Here is a 22789-nt window from a genome sequence, read left to right as displayed (position 1 = left end):
CTTCTTGGTCTAAAAGGAAAGCCAACTTGGTCAGCAGATGGTGGCCTTTCAAAAAGGATTGCAGTTAAATAAAGTATTAGTTGAAATACTGCTTGATTAAATGTGTTATTCTTAGCTTTGTCAGAATAAACTGGAATGCAGTATAACCAAGCAACCGAAGGAAAGAAACCCTAATTTGGTAAGCTTAGCCATCCTTCGCAAACTAATCTGACACTGTGTATGTTTGCAACATTATGGGGACTCTTAAAAACTGATTTGAGGACTGTGATTAATAGTTTCATGCACTATGAAACTATATGTTTGCAAGAGTGGACTTCAGTGGGAAGCGAAAGGATTTGGGTGAAAATCAGAGCGAGATGGGCAAGTCGGAGAGTATTCAGACATGGTCACACTTTGTAAGGCTCCATCTTTTCACTCGATTTGTTCATAATAGAAATGTCTTTTTTGTGAGCATGGCAGATGGTGCTCTAAAAATTTCACATTCAGTAAGTAGTAACTCAAAGGCCAAAAAGGACAGCCTTGGGCTCCATGACGAACAGACACCTGGGATAATATTTAAATGAAAATAAATCCTCCTTTGGCCAGAGTGAGATTTGAAAAGCCAAGCCAAAACTGTAACAGTACATAACAGCTTTATAATGGTGGATCAGCTACACTGATGTTATTGAACGGCTTTGAAAAATTCTGCATCCATTGTGAACATACTCTGTTACCTCTTTATGGGCTCTACATCCAGGACCACTGAAAAATACAGGTAGATGTACTTTGAGAGCAGATTTTAAAGGGTCAGTACTCTTTAAAGTTAAAGTATTTACATTTATCACATTTCATTAAACTGAATATCCAAGTTAAGAAGTTTATTAATAAGTTAATAGCCAATAATTGTATTTTTTGGCTTATGAAATGTCTAATTATTCCCCAGAGGATATTGTCGGAGCAAACATTTTTAAGCCGGTATGGAAATTCAAGCGTTCACACCAATTTCTGTGTTTAAAAAGCTTGGTCGGGCTTTGGAAATTGAAATTGTAGTTGTAAGGAAGCAAGTCTTTGTGCGCTTTATGCTGTTAACAAGCATGCAGTGGGGAATGGTTACAAATGAGAGTTCCCTCTCTGAACAGGGACACTTGATGCATTTGTGAAGGCAAAGTTCAAGACTGGAATTTATAATGAAGATTTAAACCCTCGAGTTACCGACGTCCAGAGTTCTATTTTTAAGATTCAGCACTTAGGGACACCAGCCAAAGCACACTGCATCTCTCAGTCTATGTTAGTGTGTGTGTGTTTCATGTGTACAATAATAAAGTGTCTCATAAGCCAGATATTTATGCATTCAATTTGGGCTTCTTGGGATCACATCATCTTCTTCAACCAGACAGCTGAAGACCCTGATTTAGAAATACTAGCTTGAATTAGCATTTTATTGGAAGAATAAAGAGAAATGTCTCAGTTTTCGAGTGCAGAGTAGACCATTTAAAGCCATTTAGCAACACTTGATGCTCCATTAAAACATCTCACAGCTATATTCATGTGCCTATAGCTACTAATATGTATAACTATTTACGTTTTATCATTTCTTCCATTTTAAAAGATAATGCAAGGATAAATCTCTGCTTGGTCAATTCATTCAAAAGCTATTCTAGTCTTATTTTTAGGAGACAATACAGTTCTGCTTAGACTGTGTCACATTTCCAGCTGCATTTTAACTTGTTTCAAATGATTAACAAGAATTGCGAAGAAGATTTAAATGTACATGGCAAATATTCAGACTGTCTGGGACAGCAATTGATTATATAAAGCAGAGGTAACAGAGGCTTGAGCTGAATAACGAAATAAATCTCAATGAAAGCAGGGTGGCAGATTAAATAGTTTGTTCACTTGTAGCTGTGCGACTGATTTCTTTAACTTGCAGTCCGGTGGTTGCTGGCTGTCACTAGATGAAATTGGTTGTAAAGACCTCTACAACTCCAAATGTCATTGTGATTGCTTTGATTGCTAACAGACTGCTTTGATCGCCTGTGATTTGAAGGTCATTTGACGTTTTGACAAACAACTCAGTATCTTCCATTAAATTATGGGCGACTGTGGCAGTCTACTAGCAATCAGAGCTATCATGAGAAGGCTTTTGGTGCAGCACCCTATAATCTCTTAGCCACCAATTTCACATAATGACTGCCAGCAACCTTCAGCAACCACTCGCCAATCATCTGGGATTGGTGGTCTTGAAGATTGTGTGACTGAGGCTTTAAAGACTAACCTTGAACAATGATCACAAACTTTACTTTGATCATATGTGCTGCCGTTCGTATGGTATACGTACAAGGCAGTGTAGGAGCTTCAAATTGATGCCATAGCTGTGTTTACTAAAAATCCACGACAAGTTTGAATTTCAATTACCTAGATCTCAGGGTCAAGGTCAGAGGTCAAGTTTTCTGAATAAATGCAGTAACTTGAGAAGGAAGTCCCCTAGGATTTTGGTCCCATAGGTGTATCTACTAAAAACCTTGTACGAGCTTGAATCCCTTTAACTTTGACCTCAAGCTCATAGGTCTGAGTTAAAGTTACCTGAAAATCTTGTGAATACGATAACTTGAGAACAACTTGATGTAGGATTTTGAGGCTTTGTGTTGGTAGCACTACAGATCATTTACTTTAAATCACTCGTTTTATCTTAGCATATCTGTACATGAGGATCTTTACATTTGAAAAATTCTGGTGACAGTTTTTTCTCCCATGCTGGCAGCAGTACCCTGTTAGATTCCTAAAAATCATCCTGTTACTGTGCCTGCAGCCACTCTTCAATGAAGACTTGGGGGAACCTTTCACCATCCTCCACAGCGTCTCACACGTCCAGGCTAGCGTTCACAGCATGGAGGTTCTGCTGCTCCGTGTCCAGAAAGACCCGGAGGAAACCAAAGGAAGTGGATACTCAGTGTCTCTCGAGTGGATCACAGTCGCCAACACTGCAGGACAAGGTGGGTGGTGCGATGATTGACTGAGTATGATAATCGAGCATGAAGTAAGATAAGACCAGTGTGTCATAAATGATTAGTATATCAGTTTCAAGCCTGTGATTTAATTTTAATTTCCTTGCCTCCTTTTTTTTGTTAACAGTGTTTCAGTAGAAAACTGAAACCCTTCTTAATTAAACCGTAATAGCGTATTAGTCATGTTCTTCCTTTAATGGACTTTAAATATTATGTCCCAGATGAGATTAGTGCACTCTGAAGCAAACATTGGCAAGAAAGATTTTCATTAAAGTCCTCGGTGCTTGCCGAGAAAGAATACCACCGTGACTGATGAGTCAAATATTGTGTAGAAAAAAAACGACAGCCTTTCGAGAGTCCCTTCTTCATTTTGTTGGATTTAAAGATGCATCCCTTTGATATTTGCTTAATATTTTACTGCTTATTTAGTATCTCACTGTTTGACTAAACCTAATTTTGCTAATGCTAATCAAGGCTATTTGGTCTGGGCTAGGAACATGGCCAAATGGGGACTTGGAGTGGCACCAGCCCCTCAAAGATATGACTGGTGGCCCACAAAATAATAACACCAATCCAAAGGGAAAGTCTAAAAATCCCTTTCTGGGAAAAAGCACAGGAAAAAGCCACCTTTTGTGAAGTGTCACTTTTCATGTAATAAAACAGTCGTTCCCAAAGTCAAGAGTGTTGCTGTCCACTTAAAACCAGAAAATCCCATGGTGCCCACCCAAGCTTAACTCTTCCCTCTAATCAGTATACAAGAGAAACTGATGGATTTCCGTGAAAATGTTTTTAAAAAACATAAACCCCATACACTGTTGGCTATTAAATTGCTAATGCTACCCAGTCATTTGCAAAGTGTTAAGGCCAATGTGTGACCGACCTGCCACCGGGACACAAACATCAATACAAGAGCATTGAGAGTAATATCACAAACTAACCACCTCCTATTACCACTTTTTAATTCATTTTTAGATACATAAATACATTTATATAAATATGTAACTTTACATACTTGTGTGTAGTTCCCAGGTGAATTTCTTTTGTTACAGCATCCACTTGCAGTACCCTCACAGCCCACCAGGTGGCCACGGCCCACACTTTGGGAATCACTGTAATAAAACATGTATAAGGGCACAAAATCATATCATGAAAATCATGCCCAGGTTTTTCTGAGCCAAACTTTTAACGCTGTCTTTATGATTTATAAATAAGAGATTATAAAATTGTTTATTGATACCTCATTTTTGATGTTTTAGCATTTCCCCTCTCATCTTAAACTAATTTTAGGCTAAAATATAATAGCGCTAAACGCATAGTTTAAAACATTGCTTATTTTGTAGAAATGTAAAAGATTCATGAATTAAAACCAAGAGGTAAAACTGATAAAGCCTTCTCACTATGACAGTTACTTTATTAACATATATATGCATATATTAATAAAAATGCCACCAGATGTAAATATTAAAATACTAAAGTGAGTATATGTTTTTCATTTATTACTTATTCATGATTTCTTCACTGAGTGATAATCTGTGCTGCTCACACTACAAACCCAAGCCTGGAAGCTGCCCAGTAGAATCACTGGAGCAGTAGAAAGGTCTTACTGAAGGGCAGCGTGGCGGATGATGTTAATGTAGAATAGCCAGGAGCTGCTTTTTCACTTTCCACACAGATTTCTTTTTCCTGTTGGCTTAGCAAATGGACTGCCTTCTTGTCACAAGGTCTCCTTTTTATATTCTGCAGATAAACAGCTGCAGGTTCCAGCTTTTTGAATCTGAAGCTCAGTCAGTTGTCCATGAAAGAGAGATTTCAATTTAGTCATTCAAACTGGTAATTTTGAGATGTTATAGAATAAACGCTACATTTGAAATGAACTTTTAACTTAAAAAATACAAGTATAAAGTTACAGACTGATCATAAAGCTTACACTTAAAAGTTTCGACACATCCTTGTATCCTCGCACCAAGATGCAGTTACTGAGTAAATGGAAAAAAAATGCATTATCCTTAAGATGACATCATTATCCATTAAAAAAAACCACCAATAGGGAAAGGAGCCATGATACAGTTGCTTTGCTTGACTATCAGGTTGCAGGCACATTCTTTATCTTTTGAAAAGCTAACACCTTGCACAAAATACCTACAGAAGTAAACAATCCCCTCTAATATAGGTGGCTTGAGCACGCTCTGTAAGGACTGCTGGGAGTTCTGTACATGCAGTGCTTCTTGACATGAGATGTTTTTCTACTCCTCCTGGTCTCCGTCTGAGTTTAGAAAAGATTACTTTACACAGGGATCACCGTGTCCTTTGATTTCCACACGCAGGTCAGGAGAAAAAGTATGAGGTGAAGAAGAGGAGGGTTCTCAGGGGGAAGTCGGTGCCTCACTATGCAGCGTTGGAGCCCAAAGGGAAGGGACTGATGCTGGCATCAGAGAAGCCATTCGTTTTTACACATGTGGATGGTAGACCTGTGGAACAGCCCGAGCCAGAGCCCATGGAGGTGGAGAAGACAGGTGGGTAAAAGGTGCCGCTGGGAAGTCTGCCAGCGAGCAGCTTGAGTAATGTTACTCAGCGCCTGCTGTTATAACATTAAATGCACAAGTAGCAGCCTTTGTTTCAGGCTCTAAGGGTGCTTATTTAACCCTTGTAATGTCCTCGGGATTTCCATACACCTGTTGCCCTACATCCTGGCAAAAATGACCCCAGGACAACACAAGGGTTAAAATCAAGTAAAGTAGCTTTGACTGTCATTTCAACAATATCATAGCAATAATCATCTTTGTTGCAAGTATGCGTACACACACAAGGAATTAGGCCCTTTTTTCTCCTTTGTTTTCAATGTACTTAACACAACAGACTAATAAATATTGATGGATACCACATATACAGTACATACAGGGGAACTTCACAGTTGTACATGTATGCACAACAAAGACTATATACAGCAGCTTTAGTTTAGCAGCAGGTATAGTGGATGTTTTAGTAAAGGCAATATATGAGGGATATAAGTGTTCATCAGAGCGACGGCCTGTGGAAAAAGAATCGAATCAAGGTTTATTATATAGGTAACATACAGATAATACAGTACATCTTGAAATTAAAAAGCATTCCTCCAGGAGCACACGGTGCGATATATAAGGCTACACAGAATATTAAAAATACCAATATATAATTAAAATATAATGCAGAGTACAAATACTTAGTGGAGTCTATGTGTGTGTGTGTGTGTGTGTGCAGTTTTGTTGCCAGTCCATTTCCTGAGTATTGAGCTGTCTGATGACTTGAGGGAACAAACCGTTACACAGTCTGGCAGTGAGGGCCTGAATATTTTGGTACCTCTTGCCACATAGCAGGAGGGTAAAAGTTTGTGTGAGGGGTACGTGGGGTCATCCACAATGCTGGTGGGTTTTTCAAATGCAGTTTGTGTGGAAAAATAAACGTGTGTGATGAAGGGAAGAGAGCCTCAGATGATCTTCTCAGCTGTTCTCACTGTGCACTGCAGGGTGCTTTGAGATCTGTTACTGTGCAGTTTCCATACTAGTGATGGAGCTGCTCAGGAACCTCTCGACAGGCCTGGGGGCGCAGGAGATGGACTTTGCTCAGCCTTTGCAGGAGAGACGCTCTTGGTCCTTCTTGGCTATTAAGCTGGTGTTTTTGACAGGTGAACACTGAGGAATTTTGTGGTCTTTACAATATTTCCGCCAGAGAGTGGATACCCCTGATCTTCTAAAGTCAACAATCGTCTCTTCTGTTTTGTCCAGCAGTCCGTTCGCTGTCGTACCTCGTCTCTGTACACTGATTCATCATTATTGCCGATAAGACTCACCACGGCCTGAGAGCTGATCAGAATGGACTTACATTTGCAGCCAGCTTAATTGGCCATTCAAAGAACTGTAATTCAATACTGCAGTAGTTGGCTTCATTTCATATTCATCTTTTTTATTCCTCAGAGGTTTCTGCTTTAGACTGCATTCTTTAAGCTATGTATATCTAATAAAGCTAAGTGTAATGCTCCTTTTTTAGTTTTTTAGTGTTTGCATTTGAGCTGTCAGAATAAGAAAAATACAAACTTTATCTCATGAAGTTAATTTTCCAAAATAAATCCTAATTAATAAAAACAAGTTCATCTTCTTCAAGGAGTGTTGAGATGCAAGAAACCCAAATCAGCAGTAATAGTACATACCTGTGTTGAGCTGTTGTATATACAATGCTTTAGAAGTGCATGTAATTTTAACTCTTGGCAAGGAACCGAAGTCCTGTTTCAGTTTTTTTTCTGTCCTTACCACAGTGCCGCCGCTCATTTCTGACCCTGGTGATCTCTGTCAACAGTTTGTGCAGAGTGCAGACCTAATATAGGAAAAGTCACGTTGTCCTCATCAGAATCTTTGACTCGGTGCTGCTCAGGCTTGAGACTGTGAGAAAACACTTAAAAATAATGTGACACGGCTTGTCATTTATCCTATTTTTAGTGATGTTTTTTTATTTTGATTATTTTTTTGTCTCAAAAATGCTGTCTGAAACTGACCTGAAAGTCAAGCTGTCTGCGAATCTGTTAAAACGGTGACAGAAAGTGAAATAAAAGATCCGAGTGGCATTCCCGCCTTCCACCATGAGACGTGCGACTGCCACCCCTCCCACCTTTTCTGTAATTGGACTGTTTCTGGTTAAGATTCATTACGCGGTTGCTTTTGCTTGTCACGTCGACTTCTTTCGCTCATTACCTTTCCGAGCTGCTGGTTGAATGCGCACACCGACTCGTTCACTTGTCGCCATAGAAACGTCTGAGCGGGCAGCAGAATATTCCCAATCAGACTGAGGTCTCTGTCAGGTCAGGTGATCTGTGTCTGTGTACACAGATTTGTTTCCAGGCCATTTATTCCTGTTGCACAGGACCTGTGAGACGCCTTCAGCATATTCTCTCGGTCTCGCTGATGAGCTTTGACTAAAATGTTCAGTTAATTCAGCAGTGAGAGTGATTTTTTTTTTCCCCTTTTTTGGATGACTTGCTGTAGGCCTGCAGCATACTAGTCATGAATAATTTTATTAGATAGTTAAGTAATGGAATGACTTAATTAATAATGCCGAAAATAAACCCTGTCTGCACACTGCTCCACAGACTCTTTAACTCTGACTCAAGGGCTGCATGTTCTCACATTTTAGACAGTGGAAAAAAAGTTATTTGGTATACAGAATCCACTCAATTTTAAATTATTATAAAAATTACCTGTTAGTTGTTTCTAATTGATTAAAGGGGCAGTCCAGCATTTTATTTTTAATCCTGGTTACTAAAGTAACATTGGAAGCTTTACCATCAGTGCTTCTGGTCTGAGTCTTGATTTTTGCCTCATATCAGTGCTCAATTCAGCTCAAACTGGTTTCTTGACAATGAATTTGATGTACTCGAATAGTGTCCACAGTCACCAGATCTCAATCCAGTACAAGCACCTTTGAGATGTGATGGAACATGAGGATCACATCATGGATGCGCAGCCAGATCTGAAGTAACTTTATGATGCTATCATGTCAGTCTGGCCCCAAATCTCTGAGGAATCTTTCCAGTACCTTGTTGAATCTGTGCCATCACAAATTAAAAGGGTTCAGAAGGGAAAACAGGGTCCAAGCCAAGGTGTACCTAATAAAGTGTCCTTGACTGTGGAATTTCTGCATTTTGCATAATGTGGCTTAAATTCAATCATCACTAAAATATTTTCTTTTTCTATATTTCATGTGAGGGAGCCAATTAAGACAAGTCGAGTGGTCAAAGGTGTCATATTGATATTTAAAGTGTTTTGATTGATTCTCGACGTCGGCTCAGGAACATGCTGCTCTCTGCCTTTCAGCGAAGGCGTAAATTAAACAAGTAAAGATGAAAAGGCAGCGAAATGTTCTTTTAATGTTATTAGAAAAGCTTGAATGGTCATGAAAAGTAGGAACATTTCCTGTATCGGTTTGAAAGCCCTCTAACATTTGCTGGAATGTCGTGGAAAACTCGGGCTGGTTTCAAGAAGAACAGTAGACTACGTAAATGTATCTGTGTCTTTAGAAAGACAGAGGACAACGGTCGTACAGGTGAGAAATGGGGAGAGAGACAAAGACACATTCAAGGAGAGCAGTGAGATTATTGAATATGTAACGTCTGATATCACACAGGCCGATATGGAGGTGAGCCTGGACTTTATGATGATGGATAAAGTCAGCCTAACATTTGATCCCTTCAATATGACATCATACAGAGTCAAGAATAGAGAAAACTTTGAAACTAAGTATTTACAGCGGTTTGAAGCTTTTGGTTGACAGGGCTTATTTGTGCACATTATTTGAAATTTTGACCATCTTTTGTACGAGAATTCATCATATATAGACAGAAAATAAGGAAACTCATAATAGATCCACTTTACAGCAAAAAAACATTGAACTAAACATTCGTATCCATCTTGGCCCTTTTCTTGTTTTTAAACTCTGTTATACTCACAACCTCTAAACAAGCAGACAAACAGCTACCTTCTCCTTCAAAAGATATATTAAAAAAAACCCACAACATGACCCAGAGAGGGCAAAGTGCATGTTGATGGTGCCGAAGCAGAGTAATGGCAGCTTTTCAGGCAATCCTTTTATCAGCACTCTTACTTTCTCCTTTCGAAGAAAAGGTAATGGATTAGATGTCAAGAGAGGAGACGTGTTCAAAGAGGCTTGTAAGTGACGAGAGAGGGAGCAGAAAAGATAGAAGTGACTTGGTGCTGTGTTAAGGAGACAAGATGTGGGTATAGAAAAAGTATATAGATGACAGAGAATATGTCCAAACAAGTGGGTGGAAACGATTATTCCGATACAAGGACACCAAAAACCTTGAGTTCAGTCATTTATAGTGATGCATAGGCGCACAAAACTGGATTATTTTAAACTTCAGCTGACTGGGTTCCAACACAGATAAACAAAAAAGATCAACACTGAGCAAAGAAGATTGGGAAAATGAAATGGAAGATTTGGCAACCTCCTCCTGCCTCGTTAGTTTCTTTGTTGACAACAAAAGGTGATAATGAACAACTCTTAGTTTCAAACATCTACGCCAAATATGGAGCAGGTCTGTTGGTTTGATGCTGCATAGTTGGAACAATTTAATTGCTCAGGCTTTGGTAATAATCAGCGTATGTTGTTTATGATGGCTGTTATAGATGAGAAGGTTGGTACAGAGATGTTTGCGCATCAATTACATGATTTCGCTCATGCTAATCTTGCTTTTTTGTTTTATTTAAACATGTTTTATTATTATTTGGTAGTTCTAAGAGTTGCTTACAGGAAAGAATATTTTAATTTAATTGTTATGATAATAAAACACTTCCACCTCATGTTTTAGAAACTGCAGCTTGAGAAAAATCATGCGGTTCTAATCGTAATTAAATTAAGGACAAAGTGGGGTTAAAGGGAATAGTCGAAAACCTCACTCTCACCTTCAAGATCTTCTTCCAGTGCACCTCTGGACTTTTAGATCGCTGGCTGGAAGTCTTGTTCTGTCCCTTTTACATTTATGCCTCTGTGATGCAGACTGGATCTCCTTCAGCTTGTCAAACTAATGATTCTTTAACTTGATTTTCAGTTTTCGAAATTAGGTAAAATGTCTTGGAGGCAAATTTGTTGATATTTTGTGGATCTGATTGAACTCCACCAGCCATTATACACAGCTCTGCATTGACAGTCTCATTGTGGGGGATAGATTCACAGTGTACATCACTGCAAATGACTCACATAACCCTGGACTTAGTTCTCAACTTCAGGCTTAAAAAGCAGGCTTCAAATGAAAACTTCTGGTCGTGGGTGTGTACCCAACCCTCATTATTAGAGATGGTCCCCCACTTGAAATTGTGCTCATTTTGAAGCAAAAGCAATTTTTTATCTTCTGTTTAAGTTTATAAAAGTCCAAAGTTAGAACAGGATTTTTAAGCACCAAGAAAAAATTAAATACAAACACTATACAGGCAAAAGTGTGAGGCTTCAAATGTTTTATTATTAACAGTACTGGGGAAAATATAACAGTAACAGTAAAACTAACTCTCTGAAGCATTTGTTTGTGGTAGCTAGATGTCAGGTGCCAAGGAGTCAGTTTACTGGAAAGGAGAGATGAAAAAATGATGTTCTGCTTCATATATTTTCATTCATTTCTTTGTACTTTAATCTTTACTTTTGTGTAAATATCGGATCATTAAATTTTTTCCAGTCAGTCGAACAGATTAATCACATGGTTGAATGAAGTCAGTAATGAATGAAACTCCCAACAATTCATTTGAAATGTGACGAGAGACACCAAGTACACTGAGTTGAGCTTGTTTGTAAGCTCAACTCAGAATTATTAAGAGTGTTGTATGTTTTTCATAGTGAAGTCTTTAATATTAAATGTAACTAGCAAGTGTAGCTGCAAATTTAGTGGATTAAAAACTGCATTATTTCTCGCCCACATCGAGTGGAGATAAAATAGATGCAGGAAAGAAAGTGAAGATAAAATAATAAAATAAAATAATTTGGTTGGAAACAAAATGATCTGCATGAAATGATGAGAGAGATAGAAGAGCACAGATAGAGGACTGTTAGGGATTCAGATGGGCAGAGCATGAGTAAGGAGGAAGTGAGAGCACCTGTGAAGAGGATGAAGAGTGGAAAGGTGATTGGTGCTGATGAGGTAGGGAGATGTCTAATTGAGAGGGCAGTGGAGCTTTTAACCTGATTGTTTTAACACAATCTCGTAGAGTGAGTGAGAGGATTCCTTGGGAATCGAGAAGGAGTGAACTGGCGCTGATTTTTCAAGAACAAGGCATGAAAAAGGTAGCTGTGGTCTCTACAGGGGGTTGAAGCTATACCATGATGCTATGGGGAAGAAGCTATTGTTATAGGGTGGAATGGAGGCAGATGATGGGCTGTGGTGACCCCTGAAGAAGACAAAGAAGTTAGAAAGACAAGAGCGAGTTTATCAACCTTTTTTTGGGCTGCATTCAAAATCATAGCAAGATAGCAAGGGCGAGATTTACTAAAGGGAACCAATAAGTATGTGTGTGCAGTCCCCAAATAGTGCTGATAGGTGTGAATTACAAAACTTGCACTGTTTTCTAAACTCATGCAGTCAGTTCATTTCAATGTGACATGCTCAGTTTGCTAAGAGCTGTGCAAACCACAGAGTAAGACATGATATTCAGCTGCAGGGGATTACTAATAGGACAGGCGTGGCTTGTTTATTTTAATCAGAAAAGCATAAAAATGTCTTTCATACACGTGCATGTTAAATGTGGGCCTGGCAAAGAGAATCATTATAATGGAAACGACCTTCAGTAGCTGACAGGTGCCGATGTAGGACTGTAAACAGTGCAGCAATATGTGTCTGTAGCATTCTTGTTTTGAGACGACCCCTGAAAGGATACAACAAACTGGAAATGCCTTATTTACAAGTGTTTTTTTCTATATTCTGTGAGTTTTCTAAGCTAGATTTCTTTAATTAAAAAAATTGATCTACAAATTTCAAGTTTTAGCTGTGTTGTGTGTGTGTGTGTGTGTGTGTGTGTGTGTGTGTGTGTGTGTGTGTGTGTGTGTGTGTGCGCAATTAGCAGTACTTTGCTGCTTGTCAATTTGAAATGGTATGAAGTGGTATTATTCCTTAACACTGGTTAAGGATGTTCTCTGCATATAAAAGTTATGTAAGTAGTAGGAGGAGAGATCAGAGGGAGACTCTCAACCTTGGAAATAGATTTGTTTAAGGATAGGAGGTTAACTTTAACCTCAACCTCATTTGTCAAATCAGAGACAAAACATACATCAAAGTGAAGGAGTCAGGCTTTTGACACGCACTTGACAATATTTAGCATTTTTTCCTCTGATTTTATTTGACCTGTCGAGGCTGCCTGTACTTTCAGAATTCAGACATTTTCCTGAGCACACTGAAAGTATTTTATAGCATCAAACCTTCTTATATTTCTGAACCAGGACCACTCAGCTGCTCTTAAATGTCCCACCATCCAGGTTCAGTACTAGAGGGCTTTTACTGTTTTAGCTCCTGTGCTCAGTAACTCTAATGCCCATTACTGTCAGGTCAGCTTTGCCTGTCCCATATTTTAAAAAATATTTTTAAGAACCTGCCTTTATAGACTTATATTTCTTTCCTCGTCTTTTGCAGAGCATGTGGTTTCTGTAAAGACTTTTGAGGTGCTGTTTTAAGAAGCGCTCTAAAAATACCTGCGATAAACAATGATCAGTTTGACTAGAAGCAGTATTTCCTTTAGTTTTCTCACTTTTATTCATATTTTGCCAAACTAATGTGGTAATAGCCACAAAATTAAATTGGATGTGAGTAATTTCTTAGTTTTCTCAGTAAGTGAAATGAGGCGGGCTGTGTGAGTGATCAGGTTGCTGTACTTTGCTGCTTTTTAAATACCTGGCAGCTGCATTACAGAAAAGTGGAAACCTTTCACCTGAGGTAACAGACAAAACAGGATAAAAGCTGCAGCCTGAAAGAAAATATTGCGTAAATCTCCTGTTGGATCAGCAACAGATGAAAAGGACTCAAAGGGACTTTATTTTTGAAATAAAGTCTTGAAAACTCCATTCAAGTACAAGGCTGCAAACAGATTTATGACAGGATTGTTTGTGCCATTTATGATTATGTTCTCGGAAGCCAAAGTCATTTTATCAAGCATCTGTGAACTTTTAGAGGAGAATCTAAAGAACAACATGATGCCTGCTGTTCATCTATTCTCCAACAAGGCTTTTAACAAACATTGCCTCTTTATGACTTACACTTTATTCAGAGTACATCTGTTCTGAGCATTACTGCAGATGCTGGTTACGCTCCCCGTGACGACTCATGTTATGTTTCATCATAGCATACCACACAGCACAGGCGTCGTCATAGCTGAAGGAAAAATACAAAGATTTGATGTGTGCTGAGTCAGAGGCAGCAGAAAGTTGGCTCGTGGGGAATGGTGAGAACAGGCTGGAGCAGAAACGTGGTCGTCATGTTTGTGAAAAAAGCCTTCAAAGAAAGCAGTTCGGTGCCTCAGCTTCCTCATATTACCATAATGTACATTACGCTCTAATTATAATTGACTCCTTTTACTTGTTGCGTAAATACTCTAATTGAAATTGAAAAATAAATCTGGATCTGTATTAAAATATGCTATTAGTGCTAATGGATAATCATTTGATTTATGTGGCAGGTTCTTTCATTCGAGTAAGAGCAGCGCTTCATTGATAAAAGCTTGTATTAGCATAGAAATACTAAGGCATTAAAGAAATCATGAGTCAGCATCTGGCTTGAAACCATATCAAAGCTGCTAGCTTGGCAAGTGAATGTTGCACTAAATTTAAGTGAATTACTTTATTGCATTTCATTGTCACTGGAAGATAAATGCTTCCAACATAGAAGGAGTAACGCTCGTAGAATCCAGGCTTGAAGAAGTCGGTTCCTTTGGATACAAGCAGGGAGGAACAGACACGGATGTAAAAGTGAGAATGGGCAAACCAAGAGCTGCATTCTTACAGCTGGAGAACATCTGGAACTCAATATTTCCACTGTGGAATCAGTGTTTCTCTACAGTGCAAAATCTTGGAGGGTATGTAAAGATAAGATACATACCTTTATCAACAGCTGCCTAAGGAAAATTTTAACCTCCTAGGACCTGGGTCCACATATGTGGACATCACATTTTAGGTTGTCTAGACCAAAATACTAAATTTTGCTCTATAAGGGCCTGATATCCACTTGTTCTTATTTTTCTCAGAAAGAAAAATCAGGTAAAAAAAAAAACCAACTTAATTCTTTGTTTTTACATTCATCAGGTTCCAAACAGCCCAAATAGCAAAGAGAAATTAAAAATGCATGCCATGAAAGAGTTTGGGTCTTAGGAGGTTAAAGATCTACTGGCATAACAACATCTTCAGTTAAGACTAGGGGGGAAAAGTGAAGCAAGTATCTGTAGAAGAAGAGATAAGAAGATGGAGATGGATAAGAGATACGGTGAGGAAACCAGGCCACTGGACCACCAGATGTGGTTTTGTGGAATCTGCAAGGGAGGAGAAGCAAAAGAAGCAGGCCAAAGATTACACGGCAAAGAGATAAATATGAGGCCTGTTTTACAGATGACAGTTGCAAGAATGTCGCTGTAATTTAGTTCTTCCTCCATCATTTATGATAAATATGGTAAAATTCTTTCCTTCATGTGATCCATTTATGTAAAATCACTCTGAGGCTGTTGAGGGTAGCGGTTCTGTTAAAACACTACACATACAGAGGAAAGAAAACTTATCATAAATACTACGTTTTCTGTATCGATTCTCCAAAGCCACATACTGGTTTATACTCTTACTTTGTAATTTTAGGGGTAATAGGGTAGATGTTTGGCAAAATTGAACTGTAACACAGGAGTGTGGACTTCTGTGTAACTGATTCTGTCTTGTTAATTATGACTTGTTATTTAAAGAGTCTCCTTTTGAATTTCTGCTAGATCATAATGTTAAAATAATGCCAAAAACATCTGCTTTTATAAGTAAAGAATCTAATAAGGGATGCATACAGTCATGTGAAAACTCTTGCAGCTCTGTAATAAACTGAGTATGCCCCACTATTCAGTAGTTAGTGCTGCTAAAGGGAGTCAGTTAGAGCTGCTACTAACTTAAAGTAATTGTTCCTGCAAGCTTTGTTGATGAGGAATTTTGGTCCACTCTTCTTTACAACATTGCTTCAGTTCATTGAGGTTTTCGGAGACACGGTTCAGCCACAGCAGTCGCATGGACGCCAGCCAGTTCAGCGGCTTCATTCTTTTGTTTTTTAGCCATCATGGTGTGAATTTGCTGTTGTGCTTGAGCTCATTGTCATGTTGCATGACCCAATTTAGACCAAATGATATCTTTTCTATTTTATTGATCTAAACGATTATAGAATATGTATGTATATCTGTCCATATATACTCTGTCTCCTCCTTAACAGGTGGATCAGTCTAAACAAAACTCTGAACAACGATGGACAGCAATTATTAAAATCTGTATGTTTTTTAAAAAGATTTAAAAAATTGCCCAACTATCAATAGCCCACTAGTTCATTATAAAAAATGATCGTTCAAAACTTTCTGTTGATCCACCAGTTGATTCATTTACATTATTTGTTTGCGGCCGATGTTTTGTCCCAACATAGCAGAACGTAACATGCAAAACAACTTTTTTGTTGTAGTATAATTTAGTTTTCCTGTTAATAATGCAAAAGTTGAAGGGTTTTTTGTTGTTGTTGTTGTTGCATAAACCAAACGTTGAAATAATTAGAAAATGAATAGATGCTTGTTTGGTTTACTCATCTCACTTGATATTTGTAGGTTTTAATAATTCAATACATTAAAATTCAGCATACGAATTGCCTTAATAGCTTCGCTGTGAGCTCATTGGTGGTCATCCCCACTTGCGCTATGATGATCCATTTATTTTAATGGTCTCCTATCTGCAGTTGACTGAATATTCAAAAGTAATTTCCTTCAATGTCTGCACTCTATCAGATCTTTTATGTATGACTCAGAGACAGCTGGCTCAGGACGATCATTAACTTCAGCACCACACATTTCTTTCCCCTTTGAATTCAGATCCCATTTACTTTTGGCAGCAGACGACCGAGGACGTCACGCTGTGTGTGCGCATGCCCGAGGGTATCACCAAAGAGGGGGTGCAGTTCAGGCTGACGGCAGACAACATGACCATTGGAGTTCAGGGTTTCCCTCCACTGCTGAAAGGCCAGCTGTTTGCATCTGTAGACCCCGAGGCCAGCGCCTGGATCATCAAAAATGACAAAAGGTTTGCAGTCTGAAATGTGGAGTGTTGATGAAGTTGGATTATTATTTTTCTTCATTATGTTTTGGAGTTGAAATCGTAGGATAAAAACAGTACCGTAACACGGCAATTTTTCAATACCAGCGGCAATTACAGCGCTATTTCCATCGTTGTTCCTCTGCTCGCCATTTCCCCGCCTCTCTACAACATATTAGTTAACTAATGTTCACTTCACCATCATTCAATTAAAAACTGCCACAGACTCATGAAGGTGTCACTTGGCAAGGAAAAAGGTTAGAATACATACATGCTCTAATAAAAATAAAATGATAAGTAATACAATATATAGTGGCATCAATACTTTTTCCCACCTCTGCAGTAGATTACAGAAATATCTCACATACTATATATAACCTGCACACAATAATGACAGTCGTCATCTTCATGAATGAAATATTGAATGTGTACAAGATTAATGCAGCACTCTGGGGATTTGAGAAGCCTGAAACATGTTATGAGTTTGGATGTTGAGTCAGAAACTCTAACCATCCGGGGATCGGTGAATTAAGAATGAATGAATTAAGCTTTTAAAAATTGATTGATTTAATGTTTTTTGCTTTAGAAAGAAAGAATTAAATTCCTTAAATTGTTCCTGCTACTTATTTAATATTAAAGTGTTAATGGTGTTTAAATCAAATGTGTTTATGTGCCAATACAAACATCAAAAAGAGAGAGGCAGCATTTCACTGGTGAGTTTTGGTGTTGTCTTGAGAGTCAATATATTTATAAACATTATTAACAGGATTGATTCATTATAGGTTTTTATAGTTAGCGCCTCAGCACATGTATATGCTTTTAAAGCATACTAATACCATATACTTACCAACTACTTTATTAGGTATACCTGTTCAACTGCTCATTAATGCAAATGTCTTATCGGCCAATCGAATGACAGCACTCATTACATTTAGGCTTGCAGAAATCGTCAAGACAATTTACTGAAGTTGAAACTGAGCATCAGGGTGGGGAAGAAAGGTGAGTTAAGTGACTTTGAGCAGGGCATGGTGCCAGAGGGGCTTGCCTGCATATTTCACACACTGCTGAGATGGGTTTTTGCTGCACGACCATTTCCAGGGTTTACAGAGAATGGTGTGCAAAATAAAAAATAGCCAGTGAGCAGCAGTGCTCTGGGAGAAAATGCCTTATTTATGCCAGAGGTCAGAGGAAAATTGCTAGTCTGCCTCAAGTTGACAGGAAAGCAACAGTAACTCATATAACTGCTCATTACAACCAAAGTGTGCAGAGAACATGGATGAACTGACAGCGCATTGGGCCTTGAAGCAGATGGGCTACAACAGCAGAAAACCACACCAGGTGCCACAACTGTCTCATAAGAACAAAGAACTGAGGCTATATTTCACATTTCCCAAAATTTTATAGAAGACAATTTTTTTTAATGCTAGGGTCAGGCCCAGCATGCATATTATATATTGTGATATTAGATATTGGTGGAGAATATGCTTAATCTACTGAGCAGCATGGTGTAGTACAGCGGTCCCCAACCTTTTTTGCGCCATGGACCGGTTTAATGTGAGACAATATTTTCACAGATTGGCCTTTAAGGTGTCGCGGATAATTACAACAAAATAAAATGATACGACCAAGACAAAAACGGTGGTATTTTGTAAATATAATAATAAACATGAATTCACTGTGTAATTGTGTAAATTTATTAGCAGCGTCCTCCTGAAACGCACCAACAACATTGAGAGTAACATCCTCCTCTCTGCCCCTTAATATTCTCTGGTCGCTATGGTAACGCGTAAATATTTCTTTCAAAATAAGACACACAACTACAACACGGGAAAAGACCCAACGATAAAAACCCTGAAAACCATAAATTTCACACCCAAGCCTCAACTCTCGCCGTCTGGTACCAAAGCGGTCTGTGGCCTGGGAGTTGGGGACCGCTGGTGTAGTACACAATAAAGAAATTCAGGACTGGAAAAGTTATTTGTCATGATGATGTCTGGAAACATAATATATTTTGTTTATTATGGTTATAAGTCTCAATTCAGTGTATGATGTTTCATTTTTGCGCTATTTTATATATATTTTAAAGAAGAATAAGATGTTAAATGTTATGAAACCAACTGAATCTTTCAGTGTTACATAAGTTCAGTCTGCTTTGAAGGCTACAAGTGAACAGATGAAACTAAAGAGAAAAACTCCCTTTGTCATAAACTGCTCTGCAGTATCATAGTGTGACACCAGCTCAGATGAGTGAAACATACTCACACTTCTGGGGCTGCCATTAGCCCAAAAGCACCACTTTGAGATCCTGGGGTATAACATATATAACAAATGTAACATAAACATGATCTAATCCATGTATTGCATAGAAAATTGTCTTTCAGTTGCTTTTTGGGCTTTATTTTCAGTTTTCTTTATACAACACTGAATCACATTATGTGGGATTTTTTTTGACAGTGTTTAGCAGACTCACTGAGTGTTATTATATCTTCGGTGACCCCGCTAGCTGTGCTTTCAGGGTCAGTAGCTCCTGCTTATGTGTTTCAAGGCAAATTGAATTGAATTGAATTGAATTGAAATTGCTTCTAGGTAATGAGCCTGGCTTTGAGTTATTCAAGAATATTTATTTATTAATAAATTGGGACCGCTGGGAAAGAGGCACCTTGAATTGGACAAACTTCTGCATGCAGACCTGTAAGCAGAGCTTTCACAAAAGTGTCGGATAAAGAAAGCAGGACTAAACTCAGGCAGGAAGTAGTGAAACGCTGACACTCACTTAAAATATTCTTGGTCAGTGAAGACCTGGGGCCAAGCCTTCCCATCTCTCTTGCAGCAAAATATTCTTCCACTCGCGTGTGACTGTTTGAGTTATGACTGACAGTAAAAAAAGAAAAGAAAAGAAAAGCGACTCCTATCAGTGCAGGAGTACACGATGTCCACCTTCTGTCTAGTTTCCCAATTGTCATCCTCAACAAGCGAGCTGGATCACATTTGTTATCTTGAAGCCACAAAAGGCTTTACGGAGCTTTTCTCAGAAATCAGACTTCCCGTTTAAATTAAACTAATTTAAACTTGACTAAGGGTATTGTAACATCTTCCGTCCATCATTTGACAAACACAAACTTCCTCCACTATGATTCAGTCAGTGCTGAATACTTTTCATATAAATTGGCTTTGCTGATCCAGTACTCAGTATGAGTTGAGTCACATCCTCTGGTATAAAACCTTTTATTGTTATTACCATCTTTGCTTCCTGTTCCTTCAATACGTCCTCCAGTGCTCCATTCAGTGTGAAACCATGTTACACAGTCTATTTCTGATAATCCTTGATAACTTTAAAGGCTCTTGTATCTGAGAGGCAGGGATGAATGCATTTGTCTGTCTGTCTTTGTTGTGTCCAGAGAAAAAAACAAAACTAAATCATGGAGGTGAATGTGAGAAGCTATCATTTTATTTTGTATTCTCTAAGCCTGATTATCTCTCAGAGATACATTTTACCATCAGTGGCTCTTTCTTTTATTCTGTGTGTGTGCTGTTGGGATGAAGTTCATATCTGGAAGTTCTTCTGAGCTCGGAATATCTTACAGAAATCGCACCTCTGTCGGCAGTGCTGACTGTTGTCCGTAACACTTTATGGTAGACAACAAAATACACAGTTTATTTGTTTCCTGTTTTTAAAAAATTTAAAATTGTATTTCTGTTTCTTTGCAGACTGAATTGTAATTATTGTATTTAATGCAAATAGCTGAAACCCCCCCCCCCCCCCCAATTGTTCTTCCATTGTTTCGATTGAACATTTTCTCAGTACTAGTGTGTTATACGCTTCATAGACAGACAGCTGAGCACCATTTTTCTTCCATGTGCCCTGAAGTGAATTAAGAACCTGCCTTTTTTGTCTCTTTTATATCTTCTCATCGTTGCCCAAATATAGACTGATTTCATAACATTCAGCAATACAATAGAGTAAGAATGAGACCAGAGTCTGAAGGCCAGAGAGAAGCTGCAGTGTGCGCACACAGATGAACGCTGTAGAAAGTTCACTATTTTTATCAGTAAAATCAGAATAGAGGGAGTGATGTCATTCAGAAAACCGAGGCAGATCTCTTCATGAGGTACATCGTGATATATTATGCTTGGATTCAGTGAGTGAGCAATGATAAAGTGGACCATGGTTAGCAATATCTTACTGAAACCTAGGTTTCTTATATACAGAAAGCATTTAGTTTGCAGGCTTTTCATGTATTGTTGGTAGAAGGCGAATTGTTGTTGTGTTTATGTTGTGAGTTATGCGGACATTCAGGGGTTTTCTTGTTTTGATTATGTTTGCATTATAGTTCTGTATTGTTGAGATTCTGGTCTTTTGTTTTCTTTATGTTCTGGTTATCTGTGCGTTAAATTAATGGGAGGTTGTTTATACCCTTTTTGCATCCCCATTCTCTTCCCTCTGCGTCCATGTTTTGCCTTCTGTCTCTGGTTTCTGCCTTGCCTGCCTCACAGCAGAACCTATCAGATTAAAATTAACCTTCACTTGGCTGAGGTGACAGCAGTGGTGACATCAGCTGTGAGCAGACCGTCTTCTTGCTTTTCAACTAAACAGCTTCAAACTTGTCTTTAGAGATGCTTATATCCATGTGCAGCCCCCTGCTGGCTGTATCCTGGCATTGCAAGTCTTTGGGTCGTGCATTGGGATAATTTTGTTAACATAAAGTTTCATGTTGCCTTTGCCGTCCTTGAGCGTGGGGCCATTTGCCAAAAGTAATGTCATGGCTGCTTTGGTGTAGTGTCAGATTGTATGACACCTCCTGACTTTCTATAACGTGGTGTGCACAGCAAGACCATTATGGAGGCAGTATGCCAGCACAGGGGTGCACATAGGTGGTCCACAGGTGCGCATTCGCTGTCAAAATAAAAGACGCGCACCAGATAAAAGTTGCAACGCGCGTTTGCGTACATAAGATTTTCTGGAGGGGGACAGACATTTGTTTAGAACTCTTAAAGATGTCGAAGAAGTAAGCTCTTTTAAGCAATTACTTTGGTTTTCCTCCACCTCCAAAGAAATGTCAGAAGGAGTCTGAACCGCAAAAGAAGCGCGTATTCTCGGAAAAGTGGTTGCAGGAGGTGAGCTGGCTTCAAACAGATGATGACCGCACAGAGATGTAGTGCAGAATATGCCGCAAAATCCCACTCTAGCGGACAAAAACAGTGCCTTTTATATGTACGCAAACGCACGTTGCAACTTCTTATCTGGTGCACGCCTCGAATGCGCACCTGCGGACCACTTATGTGCACCCCTGTGCCAGCAATTCGGCCTCTCTGTGACATATCGCTCCAGGATCATCCCCAAATGACGCAGTGAGAGATAACTGCAACAAGAGGAAAACATTTTACTGAAAACCATTAGACTGCAGAAGGAGAATAAATGGTTATAGGCCCAGTCTGGGAAACTGTAATCACAGCTTCCCCACCCGCCACCCCTCTGTAGCCAAATGACTGAAAGTTTATTTAGATAAAACTCTTATTTTGTAAACTCTGCTGTCAGTCTGCCTTTTATATTGCTGCTCACAAAGTGGGCTGTAACAACTGACTGTAACAGATTCAATTTATTTGAATCAGTCAGCTAAACTTATGTGAATGTCATAATATCGCATGCTTACAGACTAATTGCCAGCTTCTGTTACTTCACTGTCTCTGATATTATGCAATGTTAATTAAATATGTTGCTGCTGACTGAAAACGATTTGGTTGACGTGCTCATTGAACTGATGATCATCACTGTGTTTTGACACTGTTAAGCTGCATGTTGTGAAATGTGAAACTTTACAATCACTCTGTGCACCATTTATACCAGTGAACGGCGGTAATTTCATTACAAGGAAACACGATTACACACCAACGTAGTTCATTATGCTGCATTTGCTTAAAAGAAAAAAGCACGTAGTACTTTGCAGTGACTGTGGAGCCTCGGTGCTGTGAAAAAGCATTTGCCC

General features: G+C 38.8%; 1 protein-coding gene across 1 annotated transcript in view; it reads left to right on the top strand.

The window, feature by feature from the left end:
* The window catches only part of nudcd1 (NudC domain containing 1), a 52808-nt gene that overhangs the window by 5856 nt on the left and 24163 nt on the right, over positions 1-22789 (top strand). The window contains exons 4-6 of the mRNA XM_084919159.1: positions 2789-2972; positions 5309-5497; positions 16586-16793. Coding sequence (XP_084775285.1) covers positions 2789-2972; positions 5309-5497; positions 16586-16793 — 581 coding nt within the window. The remainder of the gene's footprint in view (positions 1-2788; positions 2973-5308; positions 5498-16585; positions 16794-22789) is intronic.

This window comes from Perissodus microlepis, chromosome 22 (assembly GCF_051167445.1).
Source record: "Perissodus microlepis isolate ML-2025 ecotype Zambia chromosome 22, ASM5116744v1, whole genome shotgun sequence".
In the NCBI taxonomy this organism is placed as follows: Eukaryota; Metazoa; Chordata; class Actinopteri; order Cichliformes; family Cichlidae; genus Perissodus; species Perissodus microlepis.
The sequence above is the reverse complement of the archived record's forward strand: the minus strand, read 5'-3'. Positions and strand labels throughout refer to the sequence as shown.